The sequence below is a fragment of the Pteronotus mesoamericanus genome, unplaced genomic scaffold (genome assembly GCF_021234165.1).
Source record: "Pteronotus mesoamericanus isolate MK-2021 breed Mesoamerican mustached bat unplaced genomic scaffold, CSHL_Meso_final contig_94, whole genome shotgun sequence".
NCBI lineage: Eukaryota > Metazoa > Chordata > Mammalia > Chiroptera > Mormoopidae > Pteronotus > Pteronotus mesoamericanus.
Window position 1 is genome coordinate 9391137 of NW_026555285.1, and position 14792 is coordinate 9405928.

The 14792-nt window shown below is 38.7% G+C and overlaps 1 protein-coding gene across 7 annotated transcripts in view; it reads left to right on the forward strand.

Annotated features, from left to right (window-relative positions):
• The first annotated feature begins 7116 nt into the window (after positions 1 to 7116).
• Positions 7117 to 14792, forward strand: part of MTRF1 (mitochondrial translation release factor 1) — a 53995-nt gene continuing 46319 nt past the window's right edge. For 5 of the 7 annotated variants that reach the window (XR_008530241.1, XM_054586391.1, XM_054586392.1 and 2 more), the window contains exons 1-2: positions 7154 to 7516; positions 12351 to 12776. Coding sequence is in view for 6 of the 7 variants with exons in the window: in XM_054586391.1 (XP_054442366.1) it covers positions 12359 to 12776 (418 nt within the window). In the remaining variant the exon portion in view is untranslated. Of the gene's footprint in view, positions 7517 to 12350; positions 12777 to 14792 lie in introns of all 7 variants that reach the window. The other 2 variants (XM_054586393.1, XM_054586394.1) reach the window with 1 other exon arrangement.

The window sequence follows — 14792 nt, forward strand, 5'->3', positions numbered from 1 at the left end:
AAATGGGCTGTAATCAGGGCTAGGTTGCAGCTTATTTAATTTTTTTCCCCTCTAGCCTTGTTTGAGATGGGAGAGGTTAGTGTTCTAGGAACCCATCTGTATCAGTGTACTAGCTGGCATTGTTGTGAGAGGCTGTGTTTGGCTCCAGTGAATTTTTTTGAAGACACTTTCAATGAGTTTGCCCATTTCATGACAGCTGATTTACAAGTGCACTTGCCCATACCGTGCTGAGTGTTAAGCAGTTTTTGACCAAAAAAAGGCATGACCTCCATGTCCCACCCTCCCTATTTACCTGATCTTGCCCTGAGCAACCTTTTTTTGTTTGTTTGTTTCTCCAGATGAAAAAAGTCTTCAAAGGAAACATTTTGCAGTTGTGGTACATGTGAAACAAAAACAAAAACAAAAACGGGAGAAGCACTAAAAGGCATCAAAATCGAGGAATTCAAAAACTGTTTTGAGCAGTGGGAAAAATGTCTTGAAAGGTGTATTGCATCAAATGGAGAGTACTTTGAAGGTGACAAGTTTAAACATGTAAGAATAAATACACAATTTTTTATAAATAAATTCTGGGGATTTGGGGAAGGTCCCCCCTTGTATATTTACACACAGTATAGATTACATTGTATTCCTCAATTTAGACCACTTTGTATCTAAGTTGGAAAACACTTTATAAAGAAAAAAATTTTTTTAACTTTAATGCTTATTATGGTTGTTTGAAAACTACTTACAAAGAGCACTTGAAGGAGAAAACAATGGAAAATAAAAATTATTGAAATAAAGGTTTGAGAATGTACAATTTAAAACCAAAGTAAGTTATTTAAGAAAAATATTTATGGTGATAATGGAATAGAAATTTAGGGTGGTAGAAGAGATGAAATTACAAGAAGTTGTAAGAGACAACACTAAATGATCTTGTTAACAAACCTGACTTCAAGCAAGGATAGTACTAGCTTAGAGGGAGTTTCCAAGATTATTCTTTGAACTCTTTGCCTTTTTTTTTTTTTAAAGAGTAAAAGGAGGGTTGTTGGTTGACCTCTTAAATATCTTGACAGAAAAATATTTGAGTGATCTAGTTTCAATAATGCCAGCAGGTGGCGCATTTTATCTTTTTTTTTCTAAGCTAAGAAAAATTTGAAAACCAGTATAAATATAAAAGAAATGCTGCCTTTTTATCCTTTGTATTCTGCTTATCTCAGGGAAAATAGTAATAATATAAAGAAAATAATCTTTGTTTTGCTATTTCCTTTCCACCTTAGCGTTAGCTTGAAATTTGTATTAAATTGCTAAATAATTTCTGATTTCATTTTTTTCTATAGTAAAATAAACCTGATCGAAATCCCAAGCTGTTGCAAATCTTTACATTGTGGGATTGTAACCGAATACAAGTCCGGCTACCTGCCACTGCAAAAGTCTATACTCAAGAGGAAGGTGCAAATGTAAAGGAAAGTGGTTTATTTGCAGATGTTGGTCATCTGGAAGATGGGGGACTCATGTCTCAAAACCTTTCTCCTGAAAAATGGGGACTCATGTCACAAAGCCCATCTCTACCTCTCATTGGAGGCAGAGGTTTTCATAAGGAGGGAGAAAGGAACAGAACAAGGAGATCAAGGGAGTGGGGTGTGTTGCAAAGTTCTCTACATGCAGACAAGCACAGTCCATTCCAATAAGACAAGTGATTGTCAAGTGCATCATCCTCGTTTAGTCATCCTGGCTTCACGTCATCCTGGCTTCATGGTTGAAGGCCAGCAAATCTCTCAAAGCTGGGATGCCTGAAGGAAGGTCTTTTGATATCAGTTCCTAGGATTCTTATGCAAACATGCTGTTCATCTATAAACTACATGTTAGTCAAGTGTCAGCACTTACAGAAACATCTCAAAAGAATGGTTGGGTGGGTTACAATTTCCCACTGTAACAATTTTCCACTGTTACAGAGTGCCTCAAGATGCAGTCAAGAGCCTAAACTCCAGGGAACCAGAAAGTCAAGTGCACCTGCACAGTGTGCTATGAGCCATATCCCCAGTGTACTATGGTTTGTGTGTGTGATTTTATGTTGCTTTCAGTGCCTTTGAAAATTTCCCAAAGGTTTCAACTCAGCCTGGAACAGCCTTTATACCTGCTCTTGTCTGGTTCCCACAAAAATGCCTGGAGCTGAGGAAGCCCTGGTGCTCTGCTTACCTTATGGAAAGACCTGTGGGTAAAAAAATGGGTTGTCTGGGAAGTAACCGCTCAGGGTGATCTGATCATAAAGTCCTCACTGGGCAGGTAGTCACACCCCAGGCATAAAACTTCTTTAGTAAGAGGTTTATTTTTGTCTGTAGTAAGCCCTGTCCATTGTTTCTATGCACCTAGGTTAACACACCTTTGAATCATCTCCTCAGGAGAACACATAATTTTGTCAACTATCCTGTAGTCCAACCCCACCTTTGTGTACTTCCCTCCTTAATTTCAAGTGCATGAAAGAAGCTGTAAAACTGTATTCTTGGGAGCATTGGAGATCTCACTCCCCAACATCTGTCGTCAGTTTGACCCAAATAAACTTGATAAAAAATCTCTACAGCAGCTATTTTTTTTTTTTAATTTTGAGAGTACATTCATGAAATCTGGGGACAGTAAAACAAGTAATGTCTTAAGATAGAGGCACCAAGAGAGAGTCTAGGCAAAGCTGCTTTGGCTCTCTAGAGATGTTATAGGTAAAAAAAAAAAAAAAAAAAAAAAAAAACCACACACACACACACAAAAAAACGAGCATAGGCAGGGCTGCTTTGACTCACTGGTAAGTCAAAGAAAAGGGAGCCTTGGAGACAGGTCCCAGGGGTTAGCCCAGGATGAGCTACTGCTGCCAATTGCTCCCCTGGTTCCAAATCTTATGGGGACCCTTAAAGTTTAGGAAATGCTTGCCTTTGAGAGAAGAAAGGCACATGCACGCTCCCTGGAAGGACAGTGTCCTACAGAAGCGATTTTCAAGAGGTATGCCACAAGAATTTTTAAAATGTTCTGCCCCTGACTATTTAATCCGGGCACTGACCTCTTTTCCCTTAGATTGTCAAATAAGAAAATGACAGCCCAGTGTGAATTATAATGTTTTTTGGTGTATGTGGAATTTTAGTAATTATGTCTGCCATGAAATGAAAAAGGTTGAAAATTGCTGCTCTACAGCCCTAAATGGATGCTTTATTGATGTGGAACCCCTGCAGAAGGATACAAATCAACCTTCTGTTACTACTGCAGGCACGAGTGTCCTCGAAATCTTTAAAATGAACTGGAGGTTCTCTGAGAGTGGAAAATCTGTGAAAATCCCCATTCTCTACCCCTTTGTGTTTGGGGCTGAGTTTGCTTTAAATGGATCTGAGAAACAGCTCCACCTATTTTGTTGTTTTAGCTTGCTTCCCGTTGGAGAAGGGGGACAGAGGTCATTTAGTTTCACAAAGGGATATCAAATTGTCAGTGCCCATTACAATTTCATTCAACGACCACAAAAAAACTATAGTTGAGTTTAACGTGAGAAATATTTCACACTTTGTAGCTCTTGTTTGCAATTTAATCAAATGCTATTTTTTTATTAAATCAAATTTTAAAATATTTGTTCAATTTTTTTATCCTGTAATAAAAAAGACTTTAGAAGTGTGGTTTTTTTTTTTTTTTTTCAGTTCAAGAAAAAAGTTCCACATCAATACATGGTTTTTATTCCATCTTTAAAATGTCGCAAATAGCCCTGGTCAGTGTGGCTCAATTGATTGGGTGTTGTCCTGCAAACCAAAAGATCGTGAGTTCAATTCCCGGTCGGGACACATGCCTAGGTTGCATGTTCAGTCCCTGGAGGAAGCATGTATGAAAGGCAACCAGTTGATGTTTCTCTCTCACATTAATGTTTCTTTCTCTCTCTTTCTCCCTCCCTTCCACTCCAAAATCAATAAGCATGCCCTCAGGTGAAGATAAAAAAAGATATATATGAAGAATCACTCAGCATCTTAATGTTTCTATAGCTGAACAACTTAGATCTTATTCATTAGCCAGCTGAACTTTTCCTCTTTCAGAAAGGTAGTTACAATCCAAAATTTTCTGATATCCCTGTTTTTAATTGCTGTGGCTTGTTGAATCAAAGCAGCTGAATTTGATACAAGTTCAATGTCGTTTCCTTCAAGAATTAACTGATTTTCTGGGCTTGAGATACTGAACAAGCAATGTCTGACCTCATCCAAACCCAGCAGATGTATTTTTCACTCAAGAAATTTCTGACTTCAATCAGGGAACTATTCTTCTGAATAACAACGTTGATGGGGAAGTGAGCATACACAGACCTCATCTTGTAATGGTGCCCAGTGTAACACCCTTGATCATGTTCTGTGCATGACTGCAGATAGTGCAAATAGCGACCACTTCCTTTCTATTTCCCCACCATTTGTCACCCCAGAGCTTCTTTTTCTTTCCCAGAAGACTGAGTTCTATAGTGATGTGATTGAAGTCCTTCTGCAAGGGTGCCTCTGGGGCCCTTTGCAATAACTACGCTTCCTTTCAGAGTGATGTCAACACTTTCCGGAATGTCTTTAACAGTCTGATTGCTGAGGGTGGTCTTCGTCCTTGCAGTAGATGAGGCAAAAAGATCTAGAAAAAGTTATTTAACTTCATAAAATGATTTTATAAGAATAACTTACATAAGTCTTTTTCAAATATTAAAGAATAAATTTTCTTTCATAGCTTTCTTGTTCACAATAACACTCATTACAAAACTTCAGGAAATCCAGAATACTATAAAGAGGAAAATAAATATTACCTATAATTCAGCCAGTCTTTTAAATATACATGCATTACATATGGCTTTAAAAATGGAAAAGTTTGCTGAATTTTTTTAATGTTCTCTTTCACTAATATACATTGTGGATATCTTTGCATATTAATAAATATATCACACTATTTCCTAAAAACATAGAGGAGGAAGTGGTATTTATAGTACCAAACATAAATGTTGTTAGGGATTTTTTTTAAATTGAGGAACAACATACATAAAGTTCATAAAGTTTTGTTTATATCTCAACAAATTTTTATATATGTATCTTAGTCTGCTTGGGTTGCCATAACACAATATCATAGATTTGGGTACCTCAAACAACAGAAATTTATTTCTTGCAGTTTGGGAGGCTGGAAAATGCAAGATCAAGGTGCTGGCAAGGTATGTCTCTCTCTTCTTTTTATTTTTAAGATTTTTTTTATTTTCCAGAGAGCAGAAAGGAGGGGGAAAGAGAGGAAGAGATGCATTGATGTGTGAGAGAAACATCAATTGGTTGCCTCTCACACACCCCCAATTAGGGACCTGGCCTGAAACCCAGGCATGTGCCCTGATAAGGAATCAACCTGGCAACTTTTCGGTTCACAGTGGCACTCAATCCACTAAACCACACCACGCAGGGCTGGCAAGGTATGTTTCATTCTGAAGCCTCTTCTCTTGGCCTGTAGTTAGGTGCCATCTTGCTGTGTGTTCACATGACCTCTTTGTGCTTGGGGTGGGGGGAGGACAGAGAGAGACCAAAAAAGCTCTTTGGTGTTTCTTCTTATAAGGGCATTAATCCTATCAGATCAGGGATTCACCTTTATGACCTCATTTATCCTTAATTTTATATCCACTACAGTCACATTGAGGTTAGCTTCAATATATTGAATTTGGCAGGGGAGAGGGCCACAATTCAGTCCATAGCAGTAAGGAGAATAAAGCTTTATATATAATAATTTGTATATCTACACACACATCAAAATAAAGAAACAAAGGATTTTGTTGTGCAATTTAGCAGACTGACTTGTAAGGTCTTTTGGAATTTGTTTCTTCCTTGAACATGAGCTTCATGTGGGCAAAGATTTTTGTTTTTTCTATTCATTGCTGGATTTTCATGTCTAGAACAGTGAGGAGCACATAACTGGTGTTCAATATTTCCTGAATTATTGACGGTTTCTTTTTTTTCCCCTTCCTTTTCTTTCTTTCTTTCTTTTTTTTTTTTTGGAGAAGGGAGCTTAGGAGCCACAGATCATTAAGGCAGATTAATTGCCTTGATTGAATCTCTGCTTTATCACTTACTAGTAGTTCTTTTACCTTGGGCAAGTTACTACTTAAGGTCTCGGTGCCTTATTTTTCACTTATGAAAAATGGGTATTCTAAGGTGTTTGTAGGGATCAAATGAATTAATAGGTTTGAACCATGTAGAATAGTATCTAACACGCAGATAGAAGTAGATAACTTTAAGTAGGTAATAAAAGATATTTACCTTTATGGCCAATTCTCCTTCTTGTATGTACGGCCATAACCTAAGAAAATATCCTGGAAAGTTGGTAATATGGGATTCTTTTTGCCTCTGCTTTTCAGGAAGATATATTGAGGCATAGAGGTCAAATGACTTCTAAATGTGGTTCCTAAAGGCTGTCTCCCACTTCAATATTTAAAGTAAGGCAGTATGTTTACATTCCCCTGGAATTATCATTTGGATTTTTAAATTGTTTACTTAATCGGTCATTCACAAGCTATGAATCTAAGTTGAGCCTCTAAATTCTGTATGTGCATGCAACATCTATAAAATCACTAATTTGTCAATATCTATAGTCTATACTTTGGATCCCGTTATGGCTTTTAAAAATACAAATTTATACACTCATTTAGTCATTAGGTATTTTCTCAGGCAACGGAAGCTGAAAGTACAGGTATTAACATGCAGAATCCCCTAAATTTTTGAATGATGAAAAGGGGAAGCCTCATAAAAGAAATTAAGGAATCACTACTTTAGTGGTTCCATATATAAGGAAATTCTTATAACAACACATTAATGTATTGTAAATCTTGATCTCTTCATCAAAACGGTAGATTATATACCCTTCTGGTCCCAAGATTATAGCCAGTGGGATAGGAAGGTCACCAAGAATAATTGGGACGTTGCCAAGGACTTGTTTTAAAGTGTTTTCAAGTCTGACGAACTCTGGCACCTAGAAAAAAATTAAAAATGAACACTACAAAATCTCCTTCATGGGTTTGCCTGACCCTGAAAGCCAAAGCTTCACCTTTGGCCCAGGGGATCGGGGCGGGGCGCCTATCAGGAGGTAAACCACAACTCCCAGGATTCCTGGGCGGATGCTACTGGGAGTGGCAGTACTTTCTGCTCGCTCGGCCCAAGGCCTGGCGCCCCCGGCCCTGCACGCCTCCTCCGGCGTCCCTTGGAACGCAACCCACGCCCTGGGCTCCTGCTCCGAGTGAGTACGCCGCGTGGTCGCCTCAGGGGAATTTTTCTAGCTTTGTTAATTTTTCTCTTTGTCGTTGTCATTTTTCTCTTTTGTTTCCTCCGTTATCTCATTGTTTTAATGCACGCCCAAGCACTACTCCTTCGGAAAAGTGTGGAGACAGAGCTGGAGAGGGGAAATCAAGTATTAACCCGGAAGAAGTGATACAGGAAGTGAAAGTGATTCCCTGCCGCTCAGGCTGGCCCATAGCTGATTACAGAAGGTTCCGGCTTCACTGAGAAAGCTGATATCCTTTTCATTTTAGGTATTCACAATTCGTTTCTCTTTCATGATCTTAAAAAGTCTTTTTTCTTTCTCCAGTTTATACTCCATGTTCCCTCCATATGGTATCACGCCATATACCTTGTTACACAGTTTGGCTTATACGTGCTGCTGTTGCTCGCCCAGGTTTAATATCACGTCTGTTATACTGACGCTGAGAATTGTTCCAAGAGTATCAAAGTAATCCTGTTAACTGTGGTGGGTGGTGGAGAAAACTTGCTGTTCTCAGGTATAATCCTAAAGAGTAAACGCCTTGAGTTTTTTTTCCCCGTTAACATGTGAGGTTCATGACCTTGATAATTACTCTTCCTACTATGGTTCCTAAAATGAAAATCTTAGCTAGAAGTGTGCTGACAAAAATGTTTACCGTACCTTAATTCTGTTCTTTTATAAGTGGACACACCTCCTCTGATGTGCTTGAGACTAGATGTAGAGACATAAAGAAGCTACGGCTGGAGGACTGTAACATTTGTTGTTATAGGGCATAAATGTATCCTTCTACAGTCCTTTTCTGTATGTGGCTCAGTATGTTAAAGTTAATTAATAGAACCCTGCAAACTTTTAATATTTTAGAGACTATTCTCAATATTTTATTTCCTAGGTGATACTATAATGATATATGTTAATAGACTTGTAATGATCAAATGAGCTAAAATATGAATGCACCTCCTAGTATAGGAATACCATAGACTATAAAGGTTGATTTAGATGCATTTTGACCTTTATTTCAACTTTGAACCACAGGATTTTAGGGGCAAAGTGTTTTTCTTAGAACCCTTTCTTAATAAAACAATTGTGTGCTTTTGTTAGCTCTTGATTATCTCTGTTAGGGGGAGAACAAATAATTATTGTACACAGCCAATTTCATCTAACCTGTAATTTTTAAGTAATTTTTTTCTTGATTGTAAAAGTAATACATGCTATAAATATAGAAGACTTGTAAAACACTAAAAAGTAGAAAAAACAGAAAGCAAGCAAGTGGTATCCATAAATCTGCAACTAGGAATAATCTTAATATTTTGATAGATCTACTTTTTAGTTTTCTTTTTAAAAAATTCTGTACCTTTTTCACATGTATATCATATACTCTGGAAAAATTTTGAAAACATAATTGAGATTATATTGTTTTGTATAGTTGATCCTTGAACACTGTAGGGGCTAGAGGAAACAACTCTCCCAGTCAAAAAAATTCCTATAAAACTTTAAACTTTCCAAAAACTTAGTCACTCTGATTATACTTGTTGAATTGATTCTAGGATCCCCACAAACACCAAAATCCCAGATGCTCAATCCTTGATAAAAAATGGTATAGAACAATGCATATAGTTGGCCCTCTGCCTACACAGATTCCCAACAATGGATTGAAAATGTTCTTTTCAGCTGAAATTAGTTGAATCTATGGACGTGAAGTCAGGGTATACAGAGGGCTGATTATGTATTCATTGAAAAAATTCAAGGTGTAGGTGGATTGGTGTAGTTCATACCTGTGTTGTTTAAGGGTCAACTGTAATTGTTATCATTGCCCTTTTTCTTTTACCAGGCCTTCTAGTTTCTTCTTCTTCTTCCTTCTTCTTCTTCTTCCTTCCTCCTCCTCCCCCTCCCTTCCTCCTCCTCCCCCTCCCCCTCCCTTCCTCCCCTCCCCTCCCCTCCCCCTTCCCCTCCTCTCCTCCTCCTCCTCCTCCTCCTCCTCCTCCTCCTCCTCCTTCTATTTTATGACATTGGTTATGCTATTTCAGTTCTGATATTTTTCCCATTTGCCCCACTCCACACCATGCCCCCTAATCCCTCAGGCAGTCTCTCACCTTGTTAATGTCCATGGGTCAGGCATATAAGTTCTTTGGCTAATCCATTTCCTATACTGTACTTTACATCCCCATAGCTGTTCTGTAACTACCTATTTGTGCTTGTTAATCTTCTCACCTCTTCACCCATTCTTTCCCTCTCCCTCTCCCATCTGGTAACCTTCCAGTAACTAACTTCTTTTCTCCTGCTTTTAAGATTCTTGTTTTATCTTTAACCTTTGGCCTTTTAATAATGACATGTCTTGGAGTGGGCCTCTTTGCATCCATCTTGTTTGGGTCTCTCTGTGCTTCTCATACTTGCATGCCTATTTCCTTCACCAAATTAGAGATGTTTTCTTTATTATTTTTTCAAATAGATTCCCAATTTCTCGCTCGCTCTTCTCTCCTTCTGGCATCTCTATGATGTGAATGTTGGAGTGTTTAAAGTTGTCCCAGAGGGTGCTAACGCTATCCTTGATTTTTTGGATTCTTTTTTCTTCTTCTTGTTCTGATTGGTTGTTTTTTGCTCCCTGTGTTCCAAATCATTGATTTAATTCTTGGCTTCATCCACTCTACTGTTGTTTCCCTGTAAATTGTTGTTTATTTCAATTAGTGTATCCTTCATTTCTGACTAGGTCTTTCTTATGCTGTTGAGGTCCTCACCAAGTTCCTTGAGCATCCTTATAACCAGTGCTTTGGACTCTGCACCTGATAGATTGCTATCCCCATGTTGTTTAGCTCTTTTTCTGGAGGTTTGATCTGTTCTTTCATTTGGGCCATGTTTCTTTGTCTCCTCGTTTTGGCAGCCTCGCTGTATGTTTCTATGTGTTAGGTAGAGCTGCGTTGACTCCCTGTCTTGGTAGTGTGGCCTAGTAGAGTAGGTGTCCTGTAGGGTCCAGTGGCACAGCCGCCCTATCATCCAAGCTGGGTACTCAAGGTGCACCCTTTGTGTGGGCTGAGTGTGCCCTCCTCTTGTAGTTGATCCTCGGTTGCTGTTGGCAGATCAATGGGAGAGACTTACCCAGGCCAGTCAGCTGCAAGGACTGGCTGTGACCACTGACCATAAACCTCCACCCTCCATGGAGGATCAGCTGTGCAGGAGCAGGGTTGTGGTGCTCCAACTTTGTCCATAGCTGTCCACTGGGTGCGTTGGCCCTGGGGTTTCCAGGTGGTGCAGGCCAAGGTTGGGCCCCATCTGTGTTCTGCCCAAGACCACCCTGCCTGAGCTGTAAAACAATCTGAGATGGCTGCTACTTGCACTGGGCTTTGAGATTCCCAGGCAAAGCCAAGCTGTGACTCTAACCTGCCTGCTGCTAGGACTCATTGGAGCCATCTGTTGCCTGTTTTATAGAATTTAGGAACCAAGGCCAGCCATTTTTAATGGAAAAGCAGCTTGAGTGGGCCCATAAATTGGGTGGGGTAGCGCCTCTGTGGATCTCCAAGGAGGGTCACACAGCGTTAGCTAGGTTGATGGCGTCTCAGATATGGCATCAGCCTACTTCTTATGTGTGGGGAGGGCTCAGCCAAGAGACAATGGCATCTGCTCACCTCAATGCCAGATACTTCAGTTCCTCCCTGTGTACCACTGGTGCCCTTCAAGCCACCACCCCGGTGCTGGAGCTTAGAGGGAGCGAGTCTGAGTAGGTAAGTCCTTGTGTGGGTTCCCCAAGAGGAACTGCTTAAAGCTCTAGCAAGCTCATCCACAAACTCAAATCCCTGGTGGTTTTTGCAGCCAGAAGATGTGGGGACTTATCTTCCTGGCACAGGAATCCTGGATTAGGGGGCCTGGTGAGGGTCTGTGACTCCATGCTCCAGAGATATCCCTCCCACATTTTTATCCAGGTGGGTGTGGGACCAGCCTGTTCTACAACCACGCCCCTTCTACCAGACTGGATGGATGTGGCTTCCTCAATTCGATAGTTATCAGACTTCCTTTCAAGTTGATCTTGCAGTTGTCAGGCTTCATTTAACTTGATTTCTGATGTTCCTGAGTGATGGTTGTTCTATATTTTAGTTGTAATTTTGATGTGGTTGCATCAAGAGGTGAGCAATGTCTACCTACTTTTCCTTCTTGAGCAGAAGCCTAGACCTTCTACTTTCTTAGTTTGTTAACATTTGAAGTTTTCTTCATTTAGGATTTCAGCTAAAAGGGAAGTATCTTTGAAGAATGTTTGTGGAATTGAGAATAAAAAGCATTGAGCTCTTGCCCTGGTCATTGTGGCTCAGTTGGTTTGGTGTCCTCCTGTGTCCCCTAAACTGAAAGATCATGGGTTCGATTCCTGGTCATAGCCCATGCCTAAGTTGTGGGTTTGGTCCCCAGTTGGGGCACTTACAAGAGGCAACTGATTCATGCTTCTTTCTCTTTCTTCCTCCCTTCCCCTCACTCTAAAATCAATAATCATGTCCTTGGGTGAAGATTTTTTAAAAATAAGGAAAGAAAGAAAGAAAAGAAAACACTGAGCTCTGAATAGGGAACCTGCGTTCTAGAATCAGCTCTGTCTCTCTCTGGCTAAGTGAATAATCATGATTAAGTTACTTGACTTCCTTGGACATTTGGATACCTAAAATTAAAGAATGAAACAAGAAAATAATTACTGTTTACATCAGACTTTAAAGATATATGAATATTTTTCATATTCGTATATGAATATTCATATTCATATACATTTAGATGAACCACCTAAAGTTTGCATGATTATGTTACACCTTTTGAGTGCTTGTTCATGCACTCAATTCTAGATTCTGGATACTTTCTAGAAAGTAGCTAATTTAACCCAGTCTATTATATTTATTGGTTACACTTCTACTCATTTCTCTTAATTATGTATGTTGAGTGGGTAAAAAACAGTGCTTTATTCTAGTATTTTCAGAAGTTAGAAGAATTGCTTTCTTTTTTTGAGTTATGGAATTTAGGGACCATGTTGGGAGCTGGCTGAGACAGTGAACTGAGCAGGATTTCTTAAGGCTCCTTCCAGCTTTATTATATCTGTAGAGTTGATTTGTTTCTCCAGATTTTGTTTGTTTATTATATTTCAGATGCTGAGATGAAGCGTCACCTCTGTGTTTGGCTTTTTAGACATCCAGTGCTTTATGGTCACCATCAGTGCCACATCGATCCCCTTTTTCATCAGTTTACACAAATACATCTTGATACAAGGCTATGGGTTTTTAGACAAAACAGGAATCACATTCTCCATCACCTGTTAAGTAAGAATTGGTCCAGGAGATATTGTCATCAAGACACCAGGATGCTTTGGAAACATAAAGCACTGCAGAAATATATGGAGGACCTGAATAAGGAGTACCAAACACTTGATCAGTGTTTGCAGCATATCTCTGTCAATCAAGGGGACCAAAGGTCCTTGAATCAAAGACATGCTGAGTTGGCACCACTTGCAGCCATTTACAAAGAGATTCTGGAGGCTGAACAAGCAATTGAAGAATTAGAATCAATGTGTAAAAGTAAGTAAAAGATGTGTGTGTTCAAGTACAAGATTGATTTTCTAAGTTAAACTTGTATTGAACTCAGTCTTTAAAAAGCCTACAAGTAATAAGCTCTCCACTTAGAAAGAACAGGACTCTGTACTTTGGGTGTTTGAAGTATTTCAGCTACTCAAAAACAACTACTAAGAGACAGAGCTCCTTGTCGTACTTGCCAGGAAGTTTTTAGGGCCTGGGAGACTGAATATTGACCTTTTCAGGAGCTTTAATTTCTTGAACAGACCTTTACTGAGCACTGCCCTACAGTGCTACATACCAGGGACTCAAAAAAACAGTTCCTAACCTATCGAAGGGCTTATGTGGTCTAGGTATTTCATCACCCTTTAGCCACCTCATCCCAATCCACCCCCGCTTCTCTACTAGCCCTAGGTAACCGCTAATGTACTTTCTGTCCCTATAGATTTATTTACTTCAGGCATTTTAAATAAATGGGATCATATAGTATGTTGTCCTTTGTGACTGGATTTTTAAAAAAAATTTATTACTTTTAAAGAAAGAGAGGAAGGAGGGATGAGGAGAGAGAGAAACATTGATTTGTTTTTCCACTTATTTATGCATTCATTGGTTGCTTTTTGTGTGTGCCCTGAGCAGGGATTGAACCCACACCTTGGTATATCAGGACAATACTCTAACCAACTGAGCTACCCAGCCAGGGCTTGTGACTACCTTTTTTCATTCAGCATAATATTCTAAAGGTTCATCTATGTTGTAGCCTATATCCAATCTTCATTTTTTAATCACTGAATTATATTTCATGGTATGGGTTTACCACATTTCATTTACTCATCAGTTGATGGATATTCATTTGTTTTCACATTTTGATTATTATGAACAATGCTGCAATTTTTGTACAAGTTTTTGTGTGGCCATAGATTGCTGAGTTGTGTCATAACTCAATGTTTAACCTCATGAGAAACTGTCAGACTATTTTCCAAAGTGGCTGTACCATTATCATTCCACCATTGTATGAGAGTTCTAATTTCTCCACATCTTTGCCAATCCTTTTCATCTGCCTCTTTCATTTTACTGATCCTAGAATCAGTAGAATCAAAGAGGGTGTGGAGCGGTAGCTCCTCATAATTTTGATTTGACTTTCTATGCCTGATTAATGATATGGAGCATCTTTTCGTGTACCTGTTTGCCATATCTTTGGATAAATGACTGTTCACATCCTTTGCCCACTGGATTATTTGTCTTTTTATTATTGATTTGTAGGAGCTCTTTATATTATAAACACAAGTTCTTCTTTATCAGATATATGATTTGCAGAAATTTTTCTCTCATTCTGTGAATTGTTCTTTGAAACATCACACTTTAAAATTTTGATGATGTCCATATATCTTTTTGTCCTTTTGTTGCTTGTGTTATCAGTGTAATATCTAAGAAACTACTATATAATCTAAGGTTACAAAGGTTTATATCTTTCTTTTCTTCCAAGAGTTTTATATTTTCAGCCCTTACATTTAGCTCTTTTATTTACTTGAGTTAATTTTGTATATCATGTAAGGGGTGTTTATTTTTAATTTTAGTATTTCTTAACATTGCTATTGCCTTAATATTTTTTCTCTTAGGAAAATTTTTCACAATATGCAGAAATTGAAAGAAAAACATGGACTAACCTGGGACTCAACATTTATCCAGATATTGCTATTGGCTTTTAATTGCTAAACTTTCTTCTGTGCTCTATCCTGTTTAATTAAGCCTTAGAAATGTTAAGTAATGTTAAGGCCAGTCATAATTATACCTGTGAAGTCCTGCATGTTCAAAGCCTTATATTTTCCTGTCTTCTATTGGTAGCACCACAAATATCTCACCCACATTTAATGAGGATTATTGTTTACTCTTTTTGCATAATGTCACTCAAATTTGTAATCAATTAATTTTGGGGAAGTTTCTCGTACATAGTACGAGCTTACTGAATGCTTTCTAAATTGAAATGGCATAACTTCTTTCAGCCTTGGTTGTATCATGTGTAAG